The sequence below is a fragment of the Rosa rugosa genome, chromosome 2, assembly GCF_958449725.1.
Source record: "Rosa rugosa chromosome 2, drRosRugo1.1, whole genome shotgun sequence".
Lineage (NCBI taxonomy): Eukaryota > Viridiplantae > Streptophyta > Magnoliopsida > Rosales > Rosaceae > Rosa > Rosa rugosa.
In genome coordinates, this window is record NC_084821.1 from 67,382,139 (window position 1) to 67,407,003 (window position 24,865).

At 37.9% G+C, this 24,865-nt stretch overlaps 3 protein-coding genes and 1 long non-coding RNA gene across 4 annotated transcripts; 3 read left to right on the plus strand and 1 right to left on the minus strand.

The window, feature by feature from the left end:
• The first annotated feature begins 3,215 nt into the window (after positions 1–3,215).
• On the plus strand, positions 3,216–4,229 carry LOC133734698 (uncharacterized). The gene is made up of 2 exons (XM_062162312.1): positions 3,216–3,542; positions 3,637–4,229. The coding sequence occupies exons 1-2, from the start codon at positions 3,375–3,377 to the stop codon at positions 4,150–4,152; spliced, it is 684 nt and encodes a 227-aa protein (XP_062018296.1). The 5' UTR covers positions 3,216–3,374; the 3' UTR covers positions 4,153–4,229.
• Positions 4,230–5,014: 785 nt separating this feature from the next.
• Positions 5,015–7,668, plus strand: LOC133734361 (uncharacterized). The gene is made up of 3 exons (XR_009858244.1): positions 5,015–5,737; positions 6,291–6,369; positions 7,396–7,668. It is a non-coding gene; the product is annotated as an uncharacterized LOC133734361 (long non-coding RNA).
• A 352-nt stretch (positions 7,669–8,020) lies between these two features.
• LOC133731353 (uncharacterized) lies at positions 8,021–8,804 on the plus strand. Its single transcript, XM_062158746.1, has 2 exons — positions 8,021–8,197; positions 8,280–8,804. The coding sequence occupies exons 1-2, from the start codon at positions 8,021–8,023 to the stop codon at positions 8,802–8,804; spliced, it is 702 nt and encodes a 233-aa protein (XP_062014730.1).
• Positions 8,805–21,949: 13,145 nt separating this feature from the next.
• Positions 21,950–24,521, minus strand: LOC133731354 (ACT domain-containing protein ACR9-like; the record flags this gene model as incomplete). The annotated part of the gene is made up of 4 exons (XM_062158747.1): positions 21,950–22,152; positions 23,327–23,678; positions 24,129–24,234; positions 24,338–24,521. Coding segments are annotated over 4 exons (717 nt in total), but the record flags the coding sequence as incomplete, so codon positions are not given.
• Positions 24,522–24,865: the final 344 nt, after the last annotated feature.

Here is a 24,865-nt window from a genome sequence, read left to right on the forward strand (position 1 = left end):
ATATGAATCAATGACTCTCCATTTAAACCACAAAGAACACAACGAGAAGCCAAACAAATACCTCGACGCTGCAACAAGTCCTTTGACAACACCCTACCCAGTAAGACCTTCCACACATGAAGAGAGATTCTAGGAATAATAAATTTTGTCCAAATAAGCTTACCCCAATCTGTGAGTGGAAGATGTGGGTGTAGGAAATGAAAAGCCTCCTTCTGCTGTTAGCTCACCAGAAGAGGATGGAGACCAAATTAACTTATTGGGTTTGTTAGGAACCATAGCAACAGGCACTGCTCTAATTAACTCACACAAGTCAGAAAAATGATTTTGGAGTAACGCAGGAAAACTCCAAGCTCCATTATGAATAAAATCTGCCACCAACCCATCAGCAATAGTAGACATATTTGTGTGAGGCGCAAAAAAATGGAGAAGAGGCTTTCCCAAAAAATTGTCTCTCTAGAAAGAAATTTTCTCACCCGAGCCAATAATCCACCTTGAGTTCTCTTGAATTAGATCCCAGAAGCGCCTCACACCCGGCCAGATAGAGGAACTAGCATATGAACGACGCAAAACTCCATTATGGCAAAACCGACCTCGAAGAAAAGAACTACCCATTATTATTTTACCTACTTGTTTCGGAAGAAATAAAGTTCTTATAGATCGTCTGACTTTTATAGTGGTATGATACTATCACTATGAAGTCTTAGAGGGATTATTTACATTGTGGAAAATGTTTGCCGTTCGAGTTTGCTTATTCGAAAGTCATTTTCTTTTTCTATCTAGGTGTTTGAAATAAATAAATAACTAAATTCAAAGAAATTTTGAAATGATAAGGGCCATAAGGCATCTGCCGATGCCCATTGTTGCTCATACTATTGCATTGCCCATTAGAAGAATGATATCAAGCCCAATCAAGGCATAACGGCCCATTGTTAATTCCGGCATTAATTTGAAAAGAAGCGCCCATACTCAACTAACCAAAACCTGTCATGTCAGCAATTCGCGCCAAATAAATTACCCCAAAACCTCTCCATTGTAGTTAAGGACTTGGAATGCCATTACCAGAATGTTCATTATAGCTTTTATAAGTAAGTTTTAACAATTGATCGACTGTTCTAATCTTTAATAACAACTATTACAGTAGATGAATTCACCATTGCCTATCATATCCAGTGGCCGAACTACGTGAAGGGTTTCCCAAAATTCATGGGATATTTTATATAGTACAAGTGTGCCTTTCGAACAGATGGCCAACGTTGGTTCAGTTGGCAACTTGTGGAGTTGTCTTCTTTCTTGCTAAGATCCCACCACCTTGGTTCGAGTCCCCAGAACCCCCTTATTATATATTTTTAGCTGTTTTCCCATTTCCTTCTCCGTTTTTGGCATTTTTTTCCCCTTTTTTCCTGTTTTTTTTTGTCCAAAAAAAAAAAAAAAAAAAAAAATCTTGTAAGCTCTTTAAATTAGCCCACCCCTAATTTTCATCCTGGTTCCGCCACTGATTTTTTTTTTTTTTAAAGAGGATTAAAAGATTTCACTCCTACCCCCATAGTGAAAAATGATCATATCACCCAAGTTAGGGGTCGTCAATGGGCAGGGCAGGGCCGGCCCTGCCCAAAATTAATGGGCTCGGGCCGGGCCGGGCTTCTCTTAAAAATCAAGGCCCAGGGCCGCCCATGGGCCCAGGGCCTTACGGGCTTTTTAGGGCCGGGCCGGGCCGGGCTTTTTTGGGTGGGCAGGGCCGAGCCCATTATATTTATATGTCATAATATTTTGTTAAAAAAAATACAAAAAGCTATGAAAAAATTATGATATGTTAATGATTGACCAAAATAAAATACAAAATTAAAAAAACATATGACCTAATGCAATAATTAGTTCAATATAACTACATAAAAAGATATTAATACAAGAATTGAATGGGCTTTCGGGTGGGCTTATAAGGCCGGGCCGGGCGGGCTTTAATGGGCATATAACGGGCCGGGCCGCGGGCCGGGCCTGGGCTTTGAACCCTCCGCCCTAGCCCTGCCTCGTGCCCAATGGGCAGGGCCGAGATGGGCTTTGCTGCGGGCCGGGCCGGGCTTTTGCCCACTGGGCAGGGCGGGCGCCCATGGGCTTTTAGGCCCGCGGGCCAAATGATGACCCCTAACCCAAGTTTAACTCCATTATTCTTCAATACTACTCAAGACATAATTATACGAGTGAAAATGTAAACATGAGTATTGGAAGTTTAATATTTTGGAATATTATGGGCTACTAATTTCCCTTCTATGGTCCAAAATTCGGTTTTCCATTTCCAATTTTTATATTGATTTGCTAGTAACTGTCCATAATCTCTACACCAATAGTAGTTCACTTTACATAAACATGTTTGAAAGTACTATCTACAGGCCAAACAAGTCGTAAATTTCTATATTTTGGTGAAGGAAATTGATCAAATGCATGATTACTTGATTATATTGACTAAATATAGAACTAGTGTTATTTTCTCAGAAATGTAAAGGAAAGTACTAATGCATGAGTGGTTTTATTAGGACATATATATTGTCAAACCACTCGTGTATATAGTTCATACTTGGTCATGAACATCGACTTGCAATAGTGTTCAAGTACAAGTCAAGTTTTGGAATAGTCTTCTGAAGAACTGGTGATGAAGGGAAAGCTTTTTCTTTCAAAATAAGCTAATCTAATAAGTCTAGAAGCTTACGACTTGATAAAATGGGATCCTACTGAGATTTATAGATATTAATTGATATCCATACATCTATTACTCTATTAGTAAAAGATGGTAGAAGACACCATTTTCTCAGTTGGTCATAACTCATATCATCATATGAACGTACTCTGTCGGATCGAGATCTAAACTTATAGCTAGTTTTCATTATCATTGTACCTGTAAGAGGTAAGATTAACTGCTTACAGTCAAAACGACCACCAAAGGATCGAATGGCCCTTGGGTCATTTATTGGCACGAGGCAATAGTTGGCGCGCGATAGATCGACATACAGGCTCATTCCACATAGATTTCAATTGTACCGAACATATTGGGTAACTCAGGCCGGCCAGACATGTAGGAGAGAGTTTTCCGCTTCAACGAACTTATGAAGGCCAACTCAGGCCAGAGATGTTTCATGGAATAAAGGAATCCATTTAGGATATCCAGCATGTGGGAGAGTCCATTATTTGCAGCTTAATTACTAGTTTATTAGCTCAACTGATTAGCACTTTCTTTCATTTCACGTAAAAACCTTATATGCCAACTGGTGCCTTAGAAACTGGGGAATTTGAAGTCAAAGCCAGTTTCATGTAAACAAATTTGAAGCAACTTGTACAGTTCCTTTATAAACAATAAGAACCTTTGGTATTAGCACTTGGGAGATATGAATATTGAGGAGGAGTACATAGATGTGCTTTTGGTCCCTGCTGGGTTACTGATCATGCTAGTTTACCACCTCTTCCTCCTTTTCAAGTACTTCAATAAGCCTCTCTCCACATCCTTAGGTTACGAAAACAACGACAAACGAATTTGGGTTGAAAAAATCTTGCAGGTGTATATGTATCTTCTTTAGTTTCTCCAATTTCCAAATTTGCTTTCCGGAACAAAGTTATTGATCCAAATTTACTTGCTGTTGATATTTATAGTTGCAGGGTGATGATCTTAGAAAGAGTGTTAAAACAGCTCTCAATGTGATTTCATCGAGTACAACTGCAACTATTTATCTGGCAACAATCTCATTAACCCTCTGCTCACTTATCGGAGCTTGGATGGCAAACAACACCAACAATTTCTTCCCAAGAGAACTTATATACGGCAATACAAGTGCGTCGATAGTTTCGATCAAGTACATATGCCTCTTAACCTGTTTTCTCCTTGGTTTTTCGTGCTTTGTTCAATCAGCTAGGAACTTCGTCCATTCGAACTTCCTATTGAGCACTCCGGGCGCGACGGCTAAATCTGATGTGAAGAAAGTGGAAAAAGCAGTTCAAAGAGGAAGTGAATTTTGGTTACTTGGGCTTAGAGCTCTATATTGTGCTCTTAATTTTCTGCTGTGGTTTTTTGGACCTATACCGATGTTTGTATCCTCTATCATAATGGTGGTGATTCTGTATTGCCATGACTTTAGATCAGATGATCAAAAGGGTCTTAATGTAGTGTAAATAAACAGATTTCTTAGACATCATTCTCCAAGGTTCAATCAAAGTTTCATTGATGAATGCAAATATGCCATAATGTCTAGTTTAATGTACATTTTTTCTTTGCACCAAAGTTGAGTTTCGACCTACTCAATTCAGACAAAACTAATATTTTGTACTTTTGAGATTATTTTCTTAATCATGATTAACCTCAAGTTAGTCCTGCTATTGAAAAGTCTGGCTTCAAACTCTAGTTGCACTAAGATATAATATAGTACTATGCATGTTGACTATTTGCGCGCAGTGTACAGCTTATATATATTTAGAAAAATAGTCGTGCTCAATAATGGTATTAAAAAATTATGTACAGATAGAATCCTAGTTTATTAATTCATTGTTTTTTTTTTTTTGAAAGGAGAATAATCACCAAAATACTATTCTCTTGATTAATTGTGTAATACCCGCAATTTTCCATTTCGTCTCGTGAAATTGTGCGAATTGATTAAAGTGCTTTTGCACGAATATTACCCGAAATAATTCAACTTTTTGAATTATCGAAGTTTCGAAATATTCGTTTTAACAAAAGCTCGAATTGTGCGATTCAAGAAAAATCGACTTTTCTACGTACGGAATTTGGGAAAAACTTCATTCATAAAAGTTGTAGAGCTCGTCGATATGATCGCGTGCATATGTCGAACGAAATTTTTGGAGTTCGTACGATTATGTTACGAATTTTGGAAATATGAGATTCTTTTTATAATCTCTTTTCCTCGGATTCTCTTTTAGAGATTTCTTTTTCTTCCTTTTCCTTTTCCTTTTCCTTTCCTCCGGGTCTCCTTCCTTCTTTTTCTTTTTCTCTTTTTTTTTCTTCTTTCTCTCTCTCGCTCGACCGAAACCGAAAACAGAGCAAAGGCTCTTCGGTCTCTCTCTACCTCCACCGGCCACCAAACGGCGTCGAACCACTTCCTTTTGCTTCGTCTCAGCCTTGCGCAGCTTCCAGAGGCAGCCTTGCACCGTGACACGGCCACCAGCGGCGGCGGGAAGCTCTGCCCGGTTTGAGCTCGTTTTGGAAACAAGCTTGATATCTCAAGCTACCGGTCACCAATCCTCACCAAAATCCATCCACAAGCTCGCCTCAACTTCCTGAAACTCCCAGAAGCAGCCTCACACGGCGGCGTGGCCCGTAGCAGTGGCTGCAAGTCAAACCCAACCAAGAACGAGACCGGAGCTATCGATCAAGATATCTCGAGCTGTAGTGCATCGTTTTGATTGATTCTTTTTCCAGTGGGTTCCCCTTGATGTTATTAACAACTCTCTAGAAGGCATCGAGGCCTGAAATTGAAGCTTTGACGTCGAAATCGAGCCTTGCCGGATTCTGCAAAATTCTGGAATTTTTCCGACCACCGAAGCTTTCGATCGGTATATCTCGAGCTACAGACCATATTTTTCTGTGATTCTTGAACCAGTGAGTTCTTCTTGAGTTTCTTAACAACTCTTCAGAAGGAATCGAAGCCTTAAATTGACGTTTTTACGTCGAATTGGAGCTCGCCGTTTTCTGCAGTTTCTCGCCGGTTTCTGGAAAATTCCGGCCACCTTCATACTGTTCAAGGTAATTTTCGACCCCTTCCGATCATTTTCAGACTTCGTGCTAGTTATGAAAGTTGTCAAGCATGATGAGAGGAAGAAGAGCAGCCCGGCCCCGACACCATTGGTGGTGGTCGGCGGCGGCTCTGCCACTAACTCCGGCGGCCCTTTCCGGCCACCTCCGGGGATCAAAAATATGGTTTCTGTACATTTTCAGATTCTATATTTCAATACGATCATTTCGATATATTATACGCAATTTTTGGATATCGTATGATTAAGTTATGAATTTTTAAGTTTAGATCGATTTCGATCGTTAGATTTGTGATCTGTGAAGTTAGGACCGTCAGATGGACTTGTAGTTTTAATATGATGATCTTATGACTGTCCCAGTGGCTTTGTGTGGTCATGGGCGAAGATCCGACCGTTGGATCTTCGTATAAATGCAAAACAGTGATTAGGAAGGCGATCCGTGAGGATCCGACCGTTGGATCATCATGTAATTTCAATCCGACCGTTGGATTGTCGTTTGATTATGTTTTTGAGTTATTGGCTAAGTTAAGGTCATGTTTGATTAGGTGATCGACGGTTTGATTTGGCGGACGATTCGTGAAATTGTATTTTGAGCTGTTAAGAAGACGCAGCGGGAATTTAGAGGTGAGTAAACCTCACGTGGTTCATATTACGAACCGAGTACCTTTAATTACTTTATTTTCTGTAGTAATTGTGTGAAAATATTTATGGAATAAATATTTGTTTTAAATCATATGGACTTGATCAACTACGGTCCATAGGTAAGTAAAATGATTTAATTATACAAAATGAATTTCATGATTTTCTTGTGTGAACTATAGTTGGTATTAGTGGTCATTCCTGAGTGGGTGATTACGTATATATATATATATTTACGTGATTATATGTGGAATGGTGTGACATTGAAGAGTGTGGAATTGTGATGATTTATTTATTATGGTTTGAAATTTGACTTATCATATTTATATGTGATGATCATGATTGATGAGTTCTTGTTAATATTCATGATTTACATTGGAGTATGTATAGAGTTGGAGAATGTAGGATTCTGAGGACGAGGTGTCTGAAGTTTGACGGTTATGGATAACCGGAGTGTTTGTGTACTGAGGACGGGGATGTCCAAAGTGCGACGGTTTATTATTAACCGAAGTTGTGTACTGAGGACGGGGATGTCCAAAGTGCGATGGTTTATTATTAACTGAAGTTGTGTACCGAGGACAGGGATGTCCAAAGTGCGACGGTTTATTATTAACCGAAGTATATGGTGCTGAGGATGGGGATGTCCAAAGCGCGACGGTTATAGTGTTAACCGAAGTATTTTTGCCGTTGCTTGACCCTAGGCCAAGGTGTCAGAGGTAACGAGGCAGTTAGAGCTCTAACGTGTTATTGGGATGGACCAGAGTGGTGTTATGTGGGTTGGGTGTTTGCAGGACCAGTGTGGTGTATTGTGATTTGAGGATTGTGAAAATGTATTCCTTGTGGTTTTCCATGAGTGGTTTGATGTCTCTTTGCAGACGTAATACTGTTGAATTTTACTTGAATTGTAATTTAATAAATCAACAGTTCTTTCTTGTTTACTCATACTGGCTGTAAAAAGCTTACCGGGTTTTGTGTTGTTGCAACTCCCGGTACACTATTCAAATTGTGTAGCGGGTAATCCTACAGGACAGGAGAACCAGGACGGTGATCGTGCGGTTAGAGCAATGGTTATAGTTTTACAGCAATTGTAATAGTGAGGCGAGTTAAGCTCATTTGAGCATTACAATTTGATTTGGTGGGAGTGTGCTGTAATAAATAACTTGAGGATTTGGGTTATTGTAAATTTGAGAGTTGTGAAGTGTGGTTGTTTGTGAGAAAAAAATTCAGGATGTTAGTTGTAATTTGTTATTATTCATGTTTCGGATTTGAATTGATTATTCAAAATTCGGGGCGTGACAAATTGAAAGTCTAAACATCTACTTAATGCAAGATTATATCAGGTACAGTAGTAATAAATGAAAATCTATTACCAAAAAAAGCTAATTCAAAGTTACGCCGCTCTTATGTTAACAAAGTGATATTGTGTTCACGTCGAATACTAATCAATCTGAATTCAATATGTTTTACCAAACGTGTTAAAAATGGATCGAATATGTTTATTGATTGTGTCTTTTTTTAATTCCCTCAAATTCAAGTGAAAGGAAAAGTATGGTGTGAACAAATCCAAAGCACCATGTACTGATTCATTATATAAACAGAGTAATACCCCGTTGCCATTAGTAAGACTTAGGAGACTATGGATTTTGAGAAAGAGTACTTGGATGCTGTTTTGGTCACAGCTGGGCTTCTGTTCATGTTTCTTTACCACCTCTTCCTCCTGTACCAATACATCCATGACGCCACCAAAACATCCATCGGTTACGAAAACAAAGACAAAGAAACTTGGGTTCAAAAGATCTTGAAGGTCACTGAGGTCAGTACTACTAACATATCTAAATTAATCTTGATTCGATATATCCTAAATTTGTTGATCCTAATCTAATTTCTAGTTGCAGGGTACTAATGATGATGCAGTTGGGGACAATGTTAGCACAGGACTTAGTGTGATTTCCTCAAACACAAGCGCAACCATGACCTTAGCGTCAATCTCCTTAACTCTCTGCGCTGTTATCGGAGTCTGGATTGCAAGTTCAACCAATAAGTTCTTCCCATTAGAAATGGTTTACGGCAACACAAGCGAGTCAATCATTTCTATCAAGTACTTATGCCTGTTGAGCTGCTTTCTCCTTGCTTTTTCGTTCTTCGTTCAATCTGCAAGGCACTTTGTCCATTCAAACTACCTATTGAGCACTCCAGGAGCCACGAAAGAAGAGGATGTGGAAAAAGTGCAGAAAGCGGTTGAAAGAGGAAGTATCTTTTGGTCATTGGGACTCAGAGCACTATATTTTGCTCTTAATTTTCTGCTGTGGTTCTTCGGGCCTATACCAGTGTGTGCTTGCTCTATTGTAATGGTATTTGTCCTGTACTGCCATGATTTCAGGAAGGACTCGAAACCGTCAGATAGTCGAAAGAAGGGATGAGTGAATCCATGTCTCGACAACTTTGATTTCTTGAGAATGAAGTAACTGTATAAGTACTGAATCGATCAGCTTTTATATATCGATCATTAATATGAATGCAATTGTGTCTTATTTAATGCATGAGTTTGTGATAATTGTTCTTCTGTGAATATTTCTTCTTCAACCTCAAGATACATCATCAATCAACTGCTATTGAATATTCAGTCTTCAAGTCTTAATTTGGTTCAAACTCAACTTGCATATTAATATTGTAAGCTTCAGTTAGGTTTTTAAATCACAGGCTTCGCAGCTACATGCATATAGTGTTGACTAGCTAATAGTATTACAGCTCAGCTTCTGAGATTTATAGGTGTTAATTGGGGGATTAGAGAATTAATAAGAAATTTTGTTTAGTGCAGATTATAAAATGAAATACTCTGTGGAACATGAAAATATATATGCTTATTATTAATTAAGTACAGATTTATTAACCTCTTTCTTACATTTCCAATCCCAGTCTGGAGGATATTAACCATCGACTAGATAATTAGTTCATGAAAAATCAAGCCTGAACTGATGTAGGACGAGAATGGACCCAGTTTAGAGGAAAAACCATAAAAGCAAAGAAGCGGCGTAGAATGAAGAAGAGTGATTGGAAAATAGGTAACTCACGCGTAATGAGATTATTAGCCGCTGGAATATTCAAGAAGATTTGGTTTTGGACCTTTCGAGTTACTCGTACAAAAAGTCAGGTTTTGATTTTGAATCAGATTTGACTAACTTTTGGCCAGAATGTCCGTTTGAGACGCATGATACCTTTCCAGAATGGGAACGACGAGATCTTCAAGACTCACTTTAGTGAGCCCTATCAGATTTAGGCCAAAATGTATCGTCTTAATTATCCGATTCGTGATTTCATATTTTTAGGCTAGTTTTACATTCTTTTTATTTTAGGTTTTCTAGTTTATTTTGGATTTGTTTTGTTTTGTTTTAATCCGTGGGCTTTAGGGTTTCATTGTTAGTCGCCCTAGGGTTTCTTTCCCATATATAAGCAACCTTAAACGGCTGCAGAACGATCTTTTATCATATTTATCAATCAAATTGAGATTTATCTCTTTTATCTCTGGTGGACTCCAGAATCTTTGCTTAGGTTTATTGCTGGTAAACCTAGTTTATCAATCCGACTGCGTCAGGTGGTATCAGAGCAGGTCTTCCCTGTCTCTTTTATTTGCCTTAGTAGCGATGGGTGAAGTTACGAAATCAGATATCGAAGCTCTTACGACAGCGTTTACCGCTGCCATCAATTCCATGAATAATCAGATTGGAGAAATTCGTGGATTGTTGGGTGAGAGGAACAACAACAACAATAATCAGAATCGAGGCGGGGAAGGAGGCCAGCGAATTAGGGCTCCACGTGGTGAATTTGTTGTTAATACTCCAGAATCTGAGCCTGAAGAAGAAATTTTGCAATACGAACAACAGGGACAAGCTGACCAGGATTACAAAGTCAAGGCCGAAATTCCATTCTTTTCGGGCAACTTGGGTGTGGAAGATTTTTTGGATTGGCAAGTTGAGGTGGATAGGTTCTTCGAAATTATGGAGATTCCAGAGAATAAGCAAGTTAAGATGGTGTCTCGAAAGCTTAAAAGCACTGCTGCTTATTGGTGGGATGAATTGCAAGGAGCCAGAAAGAGGCAAAGAAAAGTGCCTGTTCAGACATGGCGGAAGATGAAAGGTTTTCTTAATGAAAAATTTCTGCCTAGAGATTTTGGTTTCAAGAATTATCCTGCTAAGATTTTTGAGAAGAAGTTAAAGTCCAAAGAGTTTGCTTTGCCCGTTGAGAGTAATAGTTTAACTGAAGAGAAGATAGAAATTTTTTCAATAGAAGAAGCCCCACAAGAAATCATCCATGCTGAAGAAGAGAATAAATATGAAATTGCTCGTGTTGACATGGTTATTAATAATGAAGAAGTTTTGGAGCCTGAAATAAATCATTCAGAACCAGATGTCATTCAAGAATGCAACCTTGAGAGCCGAAAAGAATCTACAAAGGTTGCCTATGAAAGCCAAAATGCATATGACAGACTCATCTTTGGCGTTGGGTTCATGATTGTGCCATCAAAGTTTGCAGAGGATCAAGCCAATAGCTCACAGGTTCAATTGTCTAATTTTTTCTGGGGTCTTTTGTCTCCCTATTCTTGTCCTTTATTCTTGTCCTCTGATACCACCTGACGCAGTCGGATTGATAAACTAGGTTTACCAGCAATAAACCTAAGCAAAGATTCTGGAGTCCACCAGAGATAAAAGAGATAAATCTCAATTTGATTGATAAATATGATAAAAGATCGTTCTGCAGCCGTTTAAGGTTGCTTATATATGGGAAAGAAACCCTAGGGCGACTAACAATGAAACCCTAAAGCCCACGGATTAAAACAAAACAAAACAAATCCAAAATAAACTAGAAAACCTAAAATAAAAAGAATGTAAAACTAGCCTAAAAATATGAAATCACGAATCGGATAATTAAGACGATACATTTTGGCCTAAATCTGATAGGGCTCACTAAAGTGAGTCTTGAAGATCTCGTCGTTCCCATTCTGGAAAGGTATCATGCGTCTCAAACGGACATTCTGGCCAAAAGTTAGTCAAATCTGATTCAAAATCAAAACCTGACTTTTTGTACGAGTAACTCGAAAGGTCCAAAACCAAATCTTCTTGAATATTCCAGCGGCTAATAATCTCATTACGCGTGAGTTACCTATTTTCCAATCACTCTTCTTCATTCTACGCCGCTTCTTTGCTTTTATGGTTTTTCCGCTAAACTGGGTCCATTCTCGTCCTACATCATGAACTTTCAATTTGTTTGGCAAAACATCTAAAACACATGCCCTCATGAAATCCGTTAATGGGATAATCTAATAGTCATATACTTTGTGTTCCGGTGCACACATGTGCTTTGAATGTTTACGTAAGGGACATTTTATTAGGTGCAGATCATGTTTCTGAGCGCTATATTTATCATGATCTTGGGTTTTCTGGAGGTAATGATCTATATTTTGTTTTTAGTATGGTTTAATTAGTTTGGAAAGCTTATTGTTTTTAATTTGTTTCTGTGTTTAATTACAACTGAGAGTTAGAGTATCACGGGTTTGAACTTTTCTCTGAATTCGAACTGTAAAAAAGAAAGATGTTACAATATCTCTGAAAACTATAACAAAGAAATAACTATTTTATTGATCCAATCAAATTCCATTATTATTATTGTTTGATTGTTGGAATGGGGGATTTTGGGAATATTTAAGAAATAAATCTGCTGTGGACTCCTTAGTATCAACATAGGGTTATGTATTAAATGACATTGTAACCATTGTGAATCTTGATCATTAGCTAATTTTTTGTTCTATTCAGTTCCTTGGAAAAAAATAAATTACAAGCATGATCAAGGAAAATAGAGCATATATATAGATTAACTTCTTTTCTTTTAAGGAATGATGCATGAGTGGTTTACATCTGTAAATACTAACAAGCAATGATTTCTCTCAAGAATGAAGGTTCCAAATTGAAGACTCGAATTCGAGGGCTAAATTTCTCCAACCTAGGGAGAATGATGTGGTGCATCAGTGATGCGAAGCATGAAGAAGACTCATACATGAACTTGAGGGAGCGTTTGGTCATGAAGATTCAACTTGAGAAGACTGGGACTTTGTCTGGGAAAGATCAGCCCTGATCTGTTGCTAATACTGGTCGCAAAGATCTGCTATTGGTTGCGATGCAAGTAGAGTCTACGCGGCGGGTCGCAGATTTTGTGCTACGTACTGGTCGCACCTGACCTAATAGCTATGTTATGTTCTTTATTTATTTTTCTTTTCCTAGTTAACTTTGGATAGTTATAGTTATTAGTTGTTTAGGATTTGGAGACTATATAAACCCTTCTTTTTAATAGTGTGCTATTGATGAATTAATAAAAGGGACCTTGATCCAATACACAGAATCAGGCCAAGGCTTTTCCACTTACACCACCAAAGAGATTTTAATTCCCAACTATCCAATTCAAGAGTCAAATGACAATTTTACCCTGAGACAAATTAATAAATTGCCTCACGCCATCGATCTCTCTCTCTCTCTCTCTGTTTTTTGAATCTTAACTTTCTTAGATCAGTTTCATCCCAACAAAGCTTAATTTCTATTTCAAATTGACAAAAAAGACCTCGGTGCATTTCTTAATGTGATTTCAGCAGACATATCTGTAGCAATTTTCATGTGTCCCATCTCCCTAACTCTCAGTTCTCTTGTTGGAGCTTGGATGGGAGGTAGTGTTAAGTTTAAAGTTCTTTTTGGAAACTGAAAAGTCTTTGGGAAAATTCTATAATGTGTTAACGTATGACATGCATACAATTGCCTTAAAAGTGGTCAAATGAGTCCTCAAAATAGTAATATTAGTCCTCAAAGTGTTAACATGAGTCCTTAAAGTGGTAAATTTTCTTAGTTACCACATGAGTCCTCAAAATAGTAATATTAGTGCTCAAAGTGGTAACATGAGTCCTTAAAGTGGTAAATTTTCTTAATTTACCATATGAGTCCTCAAAATAGTAACGTGAGTCCTTAAAGTGGTAACATGAGTCCTTAAAGTGGTAAAAATAGTTGATGTATGAGAAATGTTAACATACCATAGCTTTACCCAAGTCTTTGTTGCAGCATGCTTTTATTTTTCTGTTAGTTCCAATGTTGTAGCTGCTGGAGGACTCTAGAATATCAGTGTCTAGAATTCTCCTTAGTGTTTATTTAAGAGTGTTTTAGTTTGCTTTGGATATAGGAACAGTCCAGGTCTTGTAATTCTCCCCTGTACCCAGTTCTATTTTTGAGCAGTGAAGTTTACATTCAGCCATATTGCTGTGTGTGTAGATCTTTCTGGTTTGTTCTTCTTCTGTGTTGTTTTTTATCTGGGGAAAAAGAGAGTTTTCTCTGCTGTTTTCTTTATGGTATCAAAGCCCCAAGGGCAATAGGTGCCGTGTCAATCCCTTGGTGAAGAAGATCAACCGGTGTTGCTGCAAGAGATGGATTCTTCAAGTTGGAGTGTCGGACTTGGCATAGAACTGCTCAACCAATCAAATTATAAGATGTGGAGATCTTGTATGCAGTCGTATTTGGTTGGTGAAGAACTATGGGCTGTTGTTGGTGGAGCAAATACAGCTTAGCTTGAGGATAATGCAGAAAACGCTGAAGATTTGAAGAAGTGGACGACAATGAATGCAAAGGCAGAGTTTGTGCTAAAGAAATCCATTTCCCCTGCATTGTTCGATCATATTATGAAGTGCACCTCAACAAATGATATTTGGGAGACTCTTAACAGACTATTCAACAAGAAAAATATCGGTCGCCTGCAAATGTTGGAGAATGAATTGGCAAATTCAAGCCAAGGTGATCTTTCTATCTCTCAATTTTTCTTGAAGCTTAAGAACTTGTGTACAGAGATTTCAGTTTTAGATCCAGATGAACCTATCTCTGAGGTTCGTGTGAGAAGACATATTATTCGTGGGCTGAGAAAGGAGTACACTCCTTTTGTTACTTCAATTCAAGGGTGGGATTGGCAACCCTCTTTGGAAGAATTTGAGAATCTCTTGTCTTCTCAAGAATCTCTAGCATGACAAATGGCTGGAATTTCAATATCAACCAACTCCAACAACACAGGGGATGCACTTTCTGCTCATGGAAAGAAGAATTTCAGATTTGAGAAGAAGGAGTTTAAAAGGCATGTGAATGAAGGAGCTGGTGAATCTTCCTACAAGAAAAAGTTCAAGTGTCATCGATGTGGTAGGCCTGGTCATATCAAAAAGTTCTGCAATGTGAAGCTCAATTCGGGAAATTATTGTAGGAAAAATGGTGGCTCTCATGACTCAAGTCATGGTGAAGATGAAGATAGTTGGGGGAAATGTTTTATGGCAAAATCATCAACTCTCAATGCCATGGCTTCTATTAATTTCCAGAATGATTGGATCGTGGACTCCGGTTGTGGCCATCACTTGACAGGTGATGAATCAAAGTTACATCCACACAATGGCAATGAAGCTATGGTGACAGCATATAATACAGTTGACAAGGTTGAGAATGAAGGCACCGTAGTCATTAATGATGGAGGTAACGATTCTATCACCTTAAATAATGTTTTCCATGTTCCTGGCATGAAGAAAAATTTATTTTCAGTTCCAAATGTTGTGGATGCTGGTTATAGTGTCTTGTTTGGGCCACATGATGTTAAATTTCTCCGAAATGTTGAATTTATAAAGGCAGATGTTATGCATACTGGTAGGAGGGTAAAAGATACATTTGTGTTATCTGCCTCTTCATCTTATATTGATAGAGCTAGTGAGCTGCAATGAGAATGCATCCTTGTGGCATGCTAGATTGGGGCATGTGAACTTTGATAAGTTGAAAGTTATGGTTCGGAAGAATTTGGTGGAAGGCCTACCAAGCTTGACAACCTTTCCTGGCAAAGAAGTGTGTGAAGGGTGACAATTCGGTAAGTCTCATCGTCTTCCATTCGGAATTTCTCAATCTAGAAGCAAGGCTCCCTTGGAATGCATTCATGGTGATTTATTTGGTCCTACTAGAACTCCTTCATTTTCTGGTCTTCGATATATGTTGATTCTTGTTGATGACTTTTCAAGATTTACATGGGTCTATTGTATTAAGCAAAAATCAGATGCTTTCTCAAAGTTTCAAGAGTTCAAAGAGAATGTTGAAGGTGTTCTTGGCTTGAAAATTAAGCGGTTGTGAACCGACAATGGGGGAGAGTTCATCTCTGATTAATTCTTTTCTTTTTGTCGTCGGTTCGGGACAAGAAGATAGCTGTCTTGTGCAGAAACCCCCCAGCAGAATGGCATCGCCGAAAGGAAGATCCGGCATCTCACAGAGACATGTAGAAGCTGGTTACGTGCCAAAAATTTACCCAAGGCCTTATGGGCGGAGGGTATGATGTGTGCAGCCTATGTAATCAATTGGTTGCCTTTGAGTCCAAATAACATGAAGACACCTTATGAGCTGATGTTTGGAGAGAAGCCTAGTGTAAAGCATTTCAAAGTGTTTGGCTCAATTTGCTATGTTCATGTGCCGGACTCTAAGAGAGGGAAGTTGGATGCAAAGGCGAAAAAATGCATATTTATTGGGTACGATGAAAGGAAAAAGGGCTGGAAATGCATGGATCCTATCACTCACAATTTTGTTGTCTCTAGAGATGTTGTATTTGATGAAATTTCTTCATATTATGGTGCAGCTGCTGGTGGAGAGCTAAATTTGCAGGAATATGAAATTGTTGAATGGCCAACATCCTCAAATGCTCCTAGTTTTTGTTTGCCTTCGTCTGATTTGCAGCAAGGTGAAAGGGGGAGCATTAATTCTGAAAATGAAGAAGTAGTTGAAGATGGAAGAGTTCCAGAAGATGGTGATGCAGTTGTTGTAGCAAATCAAAAGCCAAGAAGAAATATCACCAAGCCAGCACGATATCAAGATGAAAATTTCACAAGCACTTATTCTTGCTTCTTTACAGGCCCAATTGATGATGAAGAACCTTCTGGTTATGATGAAGCTAAAGAAAGTGCTCACTGGAGGCAAGCTATGAATGAAGAAATGAAAGCTCTCATTAAGAATGAGACCTGGGATCTTGTTCCAAAACCTGATCATGTGAATCCCATCACATGTAAATGGGTTTACAAGCTGAAAAGGAAAGCTGATGGAAGTGTGGACAGATTTAAAGCTAGATTGGTTGCTCGTGGTTTCTCTCAAAGCTATGGAGAAGATTATGAGGAGACTTTCAGTCCCGTTGCAAAGATGACATCTGTTCGTGTTGTGATTTCCTTGGCAGCCTCTCAAAGTTGGAAGTTATGGCAACTCGATGTTAAAAATGCGTTTCTATATGGTGATCTTGACAAGGATATCTATATGGAGCAACCAATAGGCTACACATCAAAAGCTCATCCAAGTTATGTGTGCAAACTCAAAAAAGCATTATATGGGCTAAAGCAGGCCCTGAGAGCATGGTACGGGAAGATTGCAGAATTTTTGCAATTCTGTGGTTATCATTCTACAGATGCAGATTCAAGTCTTTTTGTTAAGAAGGATGGAGACTTGCATATGGTGGTCCTTTTGTATGTGGATGATATGATAGTAACTGGAAGTGATGAAGGTAAGATTGCAAAGCTAAGGGCAGAACTATCTACTCGATTTGATATGAAGAATTTGGGTGAGCTGAGCCATTTTCTTGGTTTAGAAGTGAAAAATATGAAGGATGGAGTTCTGTTATCACAAGAAGGTTATGCTAAGAAGTTGGTTGAGAAATATGGCCTGAACCTTAGCAAGAGACAATCTACTCCACTAGACACAAGTGAGAAATTAAGGCGAGATGTAGGATCTCTCTTACCAGATCCTAAGTCTTATCGTTCTCTTGTTGGTGGTCTTCTTTATTTGACAATCACAAGACCAGATATTACTTTCTCAGTTGGACTCATAAGCCGGTACTTGCAAGAGCCTCGGAAGCCACATTTAGAGGCAGCAAAGAAGATTCTCAAGTATGTTAATTGTACTCTTGATCTGGGTCTCTTTTACAAAAGAGGTGGTGGTTTCTTGTTAAATGGTTATACAGATGCTGATTTTGGTGGAGATTTAGACAAAAGAAGATCCACATCTGGTTATGTTTTTCTTTGCAACAATACAAGTGTTTCTTGGTGCAGCAAGAAACAAGATGCAGTGGTTTTATCTACAACTGAAGCAGAGTACAAGGCTGCTACACTTGCTGCACAAGAGTGTGTTTGGCTTCGAAGACTTATTAAGGATGTTTATCATCCAATTCATGAGCCTACTGATCTGTTTGGTGATAATCAAAGTGCCATGCATCAAGCTTGCTTATAATTGGTGTGCCATGCAAGAACTAAACACATTGAGATTGAGCATCATTTTATTCGAGAGAAGGTTCTTGATGGAACAATTGACAACAAGGAGGTGAGAAGTGAGCTCAATGTTGTAGATATATTTACGAAGACTCTCTCCAAAGGTCCATTCGAGTTCCTTCGTGCAAAGCTGGGGCTGATCTCCAAAAACAACTTTAAGGGGGAGTGTTAAGTTTAAAGTTCTTTTTGGAAACTGAAAAGTCTTTGTTGCAGCATGCTTTTATTTTTCTGTTAGTTCCAATGTTGTAGCTGTTGGAGGACTCTAGAATATCAGTGTCCAGAATTCTCCTTAGTGTTTATTTAAGAGTGTTTTAGTTTGCTTTGGATATAGGAACAGTCCCGGTCTTGTAATTCTCCCCTGTACCCAGTTCTGTTTTTGAGCAGTGAAGTTTACATTCAGCCATATTGCTGTGTGTGTAGATCTTTCTGGTTTGTTCTTCTTCTGTGTTGTTTTTGATCTTGGGAAAGAGAGTTTTCTCTGCTGTTTTCTTTAGGTAGTACAAATGAAGTCTTTCAGAGTAATCTAATCTACGGCAACAGGAGCCCGTCAACTCTTACAATCAAGTATGTAAGCCTCTTAACTTGTTTTCTTCTCGGATTCGCTTGCTTTGTTCAATCAGCAAGGCACTTTGTTCATGCAAACTATCTAATAACCACACCGAACTCTGATATCCCAGTTTGGTATGTAGAGATAGCAGTCATAAGGGGAGGCGATTTTCGTTCCCTTGGGCTTAGAGCTTTGTATTTTGCTCTAACTCTGCTGCTTTGGTTTTTTGGCCCTATACCAATGCTTTCTTCCTCTATCGTTACGGTCATAATCCTTCATTACATGGACACGAATACCAGACCACTGTATCAACATCACTTTCCGGAAAGACGGCTCGTTCCGAGAGTATCTGACGTCTGAGCTAGCTGTAATCATACAGAATAATTAATCATTGACAAAAATTGAATTTTTGGTCAATAATTATTAATTTTCTATTAATAAGAAACCCCAATTTTTGTTTGTAAGTTCAATTACATATCGTTGCAGGTTTTGTCCTGCCTGCCTCTCCTTTTTGTTCTTTGCTTTTTGTTATTGTAATCTTTCCGCCAAAAACAAAAAAAAAATTACATATCGTTGAAAGCTTAAATTACTAGTGCATGATTGATTTCTTGAGCATGAAGTTTGTACACTTCTCTTTTAACCTTTCATTAATCTTTTGGTCATTGGGACTCAGAGCACTATATTTTTCCTCTTAATTTAATGCTGTGGTTCTTCGGGCCTATACCAATGTGTGCTTGCTCTATTGAAATGGTACTTATCCTGTACTGCCATGATTTGAGGGAGGACTCGAAACCCTCAGATAATCGAAAGAAGGGATGAGTGAATCCATGTATGGACAACTTCGATTTCTTCAGCATGAAGTAATTGTACAAGTACTGAATCAGCTTTTATTGATCATAGATATGAATGCGATTGTGTTTTATCTATGCATGAGTTTGTGATTATGGTTTTGCTCTGCATCTCCTTTTCTTCAACCTCAAGATTCATTATATAACTATGCTATTGAATATTCAGTCTTCAAGTCTTTGGATCAAGCTCAACTTGCTATATTATTATTTTAAGCGTCAATTTGGTTTTCTAAACACAGGATTCCCAGCTACCAATATTACTATATGCATGTTGACTAATAGCTACAAGTACAGCTTAACGTCAGAAAATTGAAACTGATTGACAGGTTAAGATAATAAGATGTTTTGTTTAGTAATATTTATTTCCAGTCAGTACTAACTAATTCAGTGCATTAATCCTCTGATATGATCAGTTGTCAAACTTTATACACATGTAGCTCCTACCAATGTACTACCACCACAGGAAAGTAGTCTATCATGCACTACCGAAACAAATGTATTGATACGTTAACGCATCCTTTCCATAAAGACTGTTACATAAGTTTGAGGTTCAAGATCTTATATATTGTCATGCACTACTTAAATTTTCAACGCACTCGCTCGGCGCTTTCGAAGTTAGGCTCAACAACTTGGTTACAAACAGTGAATGGAATGAATAGCCCTTTCTGCAATGTATACCAATATACCATGCATAATTTCAGACGTACATCTCACCTAAAAGCAATTAGTAATAGGGAGTGTGGAAAATGCAAATGTGAAATCAGTCCCCTGGAACACGAAGCAGTGCCAATGAGGTCTTTCAGAGCATGGTAATCTGTGGCAACATGGCCATCGACCCTTGCAACCAACTACATAATCCATAAGTTATTTCCTTCTGGCAAGTACACTTTGCTCTGTTCAATCAGCAAGACACTTTATTCATGGAAAAACAATCTAATAAGCACACCAGATCAAGTTCCAGATTATGATACAAATTCAGATGTACATGATGTATGTACAGAAGGCAGTCGATCCTGAGGAGAAGCGAGTTTTATACCATTGGCCTTAGAACTTTGTATGCTGCTTAATTTTAGTCTACCGCTATGGTTTTTTTTGGTCCGATTAATTCCGATGTTTGTTTCCCCATTATGTTATCATTCTGGTCCTGTATTACCTTGACACAAATACCAGACACCATCAGTTGGCCGGAATGAACTGAGATGGGATAAAGAAAAAAAATTGAATTTCACTACAACTTTATTATATGTGCTCTGAACCTTTCTTCTTCAACCCCAAGTTACATGATGATTGATGAAGTCTTAAGATCAGCATAAACTTTTTGTGTTATTGGTTAAAAACATCTTATCCACACGACCTCATGAAAAATCACATGCTTTACGAAACTTGCATTACTAGTTTAGCCATACTTTGCATGTTTGTAGCGATCTGCATGGGTATATACATGCATGTGCTCTAAATGATCGAGTACAGCTACATTTTATCAGTTTGCAGATTATGTCTGAGAGCTGATAATCTTGAGTTTTCTAGAGGTCATGCTCTGGTTTTTTGTTTTTCTCCTATGTATATATACTTTGTTTGGTGACCTTATTGTGTTTTTCTTTTTATCGATTGCGATTGTAGCTTTCCCTTTTATGTTCGGATGGGGAGTTTCGGGAACTATATTTTATGTTGGTAAGTCGGACATGCTCGGAAATGTGGAAACCACTAGGTTGTGCTCTCAATAGTTGTGTATGTAGATGATTGTCTAATGTTTGGGTAGCCTGATAATTCACTGATACAATGTAGATGATGTTGGAAAATTTAATATTAAATATTTTATTTTCCATAATTTGTGGATGAATAATATAATGAGATTGTGTGAAGTTGAATAAATGTAAATGACTATGTAATGAGAAGTCATGGCTGATCACAAAAGATAACTTTTGGTGAAAAGTCATATCTCCTCCAAAAGTCACCTTACATCTATAAAACACTTGCTACACCATATTCTGAAAGAAAAAACTTCTTGAATTCATCTTTCCTCCTCTCCTTCTACATATGAGTATTTCCTAATGTCTTAAAAACCAATTGAGTCTTTTCAAGAGAGAGTTCATACACAATCTAAGTTCGCTGTTCTTGAGGTTGGGAGTGCTACTACCACAAGAAGAAGGTCGTTGTATCCTGGGAGACGTTTGCCATTAAAACCTTTAAGCACAGATGAGGAGGCAATTTCGTCTCAACACTACACCAATTTTTCAATCAGACGACAGTTTTTCACTGTCGTCTGAGTATAGAGGTTGCTGTTGTCTATCTCAATGCCGTCTGATACATAATCAGACAATACCAGAAAACTGTCGTCTGATAAAGTTTAGTACAACAGCAGCTACTATCATGTCTGTTGTCTGAATACCACGAAGAACAGCAGCAGCTTATATACTTGCTGTTGTCTGATAAAGTTTAGTACAACAGCAGCTACTATCATGGCTGTTGTCTGAATACCACGAAGAACAACAGCAGCTTATATACTTACTGTTGTCTGAAGGATGTGCCAGACAACAGGGGCTTATATGCTTGCTGTTGTCTGAAGGCTTGATCAGACAATATGTACTTGCAAATGTCATTGTCCATCTATTATTAATACTATAAATTTCTAAAAAAAAACATTGTTTGTTGTTTTGCTAGACAATGGCTTTCTCGTTCTTTTAGTCCTTAAAGTATTATAGTTAGATGACTCATACAACAGTTTTTGTTAGGCATTTTATGGTGATCAATTATTGGATCATAGTTTTTAGCTGGAATAGATAGTCCGAGAGACATTCAAAAGACCTACATTCTCCATATATGGGATCCAAATGACAACCCAAAACACATTTATTTAGGTAAAGATTCAATACATTCATCCATATATCCAACAAAGTCATTCTATCCCAACATTAACCCCCACGATACTTGTCCATAAATGTGATGCACATTAACCTTGCCTAAACCTCACAAATATGTGAAGACAATGCACCAGCAGCTTTAAGTACATCCTTTTGTTTACCCTCAGTAAGAACCTGCATATAATAATGTAGAGATGAGTGAATACATTATATACTAGTATTGTATATCTTAAGAAGCTGTAAAGAGATTGTAGAAATATTAGAGATAAAGGCGTTCAATTAATCAAATGCAAATTAGAGTTCTTACAAGAATTTACTCCTTTCTACCTGCTAAGATAGTCCTATTTAGTATTTACAACATCAACTAGCAAAGCATAAGTTTATGGAATTTATATCTTCTTATTTACACTTTTAAATCTTCTTACTACTCTATAGTTCATTGTTTCTATATAGAACACAGTATATAACCGGACCAATCATACAAATGTGAAATGCCACAGACCAACAATGGTAGAACAGAACATACCAACAAATGTAAACCTACAGCTATTAAACACTACACAATCGTGCCATATATTAGCCATCAGTACACTTGGTAGGAGGCAAATCAATCTTAATGAATATAGGTGACTTACAATTGAGTTTCTCACAGGGTAAGAACCTGCATATAGTAATGCAGAGATGAGTGAATAGGCTATATACTAAGAATTATACATTGGACTAAACAACAGCTGAAAGTACCAACATATTCTACTAGCCAATGAGTATGGAGAGATATATAGGCCTACAAAAGGAGCTTGATATATTAATTATTATTTACGTACAAGACCCTTTGGTATAGATTGGGTTTCCAGCTTTCTGCAAATTAAACAATATCAGAGTAAATTCTATAGCTTCAAGCACCATAGTTTCTTACTTTGTTTCACTTTAGAATTTACGCATACTTTGTGTAAGGAAGACAGAGCTGCAAGGGAATATGCAAAAACAAAATGAAACAAAAGTGAATATTTCGGTCCCAACACCAAATTATCGCGCAGAGCAACCTAATTTTCCATAAAGTAGAAGTTCCAACCAACTCACATTCTTTCCACACACACTCAAATGCATATATAACTCTTCTATCACCCTTGTTGGGGTTGAGGTCGGAATTCAACCTCATTCCCATCTAGGGAAACCTGTGTCAACTAGGACCTTGGAAACCAGCTAACCATACTCATCTTATTAGGTGGCTGGCAATTTTACCATTCTAGGACAGGCACGTGCTGACCAAACAAACACAATAAAATAGCCTAGTTACTAAAATATGATCTGATGTTGTCTGGAAAAAAGATGATATAAGAATCTTTACCTTGATGTTGCTGTCTTTCAAAGTTCTCATAATGTCATACAAGAGACCCTTGTGATCAGCACAGTGGATCTGAAGTAATGTATGTGCTGGGCTCAATGAGTTGTCTATTGTTACATTAGCTTTCTTGAATTTCGTCATATCAGGACTAAGAGCTTGAGAACGGATTTCTTTATCCAACAGCTCACACCTAAATAGCTCTTCAGCTACTAATGGAGACAGAGAAGGAATGCCATGGTGGGGATCATACTGAGGACCTACCAACTGAAGTTCGCAACTGGTACACGACTCACCCAATACGGCTTGCAACTGTTTCAATGTCTTATCTTGCCGCTCCTTTGTGTGCAGAAGATCCCTGAATTGAGAATTTAGCCCATATGGATATTTATATGCAATAGCATCAAGATTTTACATTAACTGACTTATTACACTACCAAGAATACCAAATCAAAGACAATAATTTTGACTAGATCCCAGTTATATTCCTGGTCTCTGAGCATAATGATATTTTATCCTTTAGCAATTGGTCAGGAAAAAATTTAGTCAGTGGAGAAAAGTGGAAAGTTACAAGTTAGGAATTAATATCAGCTTAGAGAGAGAGGAAAGTGGGTAAAATTAGAAACCGTGTCCCATATTGTTACATATAGACAAGCTAAGTATCTACGCGACTAACCTATGATGTCTAGCCACTACTCTTACCCATCTAGAAACCATGTAAATGTGAGAAAACAAGCAAATTATCATACATAATTTATGAAAACTTTCAGATATAGAAACAGAAAACGAATACCAAAGCAAAACTCACATGTTATCTGTTATGAAGAACAGGTCCAAGACCCTGTCATCTGGTGTTGTTGTCACTTTCACCCTTTGAATCGAAAGCTCAAGATCAGACAGAATTTCAGTGACATCTAAGACAAAGGAGTTGAGGCAACATGAGACTAGACCAAAGGGAGACAACTGAACAAAAATATTGTTCGTTCCTGAAGAGGAAGTGGGAAATGTTTCCCTTACCATGCAATAATCCATTACGGTCACAGCAAAGAAACTTCAATAGATAAACTGCAGGGGGCGAGGAACATGTAGTCTGAGGGTAGAAGTAATACGGAACAGAACATGACGGGCACACGGATAGGAGCTGGTTCTCCAAATTCGACCATTTCAATGTTGTTGAGTTAGAATGAGGAACCACCCATAATTACGCATTAGAGCTAACCTTCCAAATACATATGACAGAATCTCATGGTGAGACTCAGATGCCAGCTCGGGGTTTCCATACTTTCTTTCTCCCATATAGACAATGTAAACCTGGCATTACAAGTCACCAAAAACCAATGAAAAAAAAAATTAAAAAAAAAACCCATCATAGTAAATTTGACCATTCAAAAAGAAACAACATAATCAAAATAGTAAGAGTATAGATTTTTGGGTTTTGATATTTTTGCTTTATATAGACCATCAGTTTCTCCAACCCTTCTAGCCAATCTCCCTTGTCCTGCAGTGTAAACATATGTTATAAGTACATGAGTAGATATGCATATA

Bases quoted from the DNA above. Each gene is read 5' to 3' on its own strand.
- LOC133734698 (XM_062162312.1), top strand. From the start codon at position 3,375: ATGAATATTGAGGAGGAGTACATAGATGTGCTTTTGGTCCCTGCTGGG. The intron at 3,543-3,636 runs GTGTATATGTAT...TGATATTTATAG, and splicing joins GGGTTGAAAAAATCTTGCAG to TTGCAGGGTGATGATCTTAG.
- LOC133731353 (XM_062158746.1), top strand. From the start codon at position 8,021: ATGGATTTTGAGAAAGAGTACTTGGATGCTGTTTTGGTCACAGCTGGG. The intron at 8,198-8,279 runs GTCAGTACTACT...TTCTAGTTGCAG, and splicing joins AGATCTTGAAGGTCACTGAG to GGTACTAATGATGATGCAGT.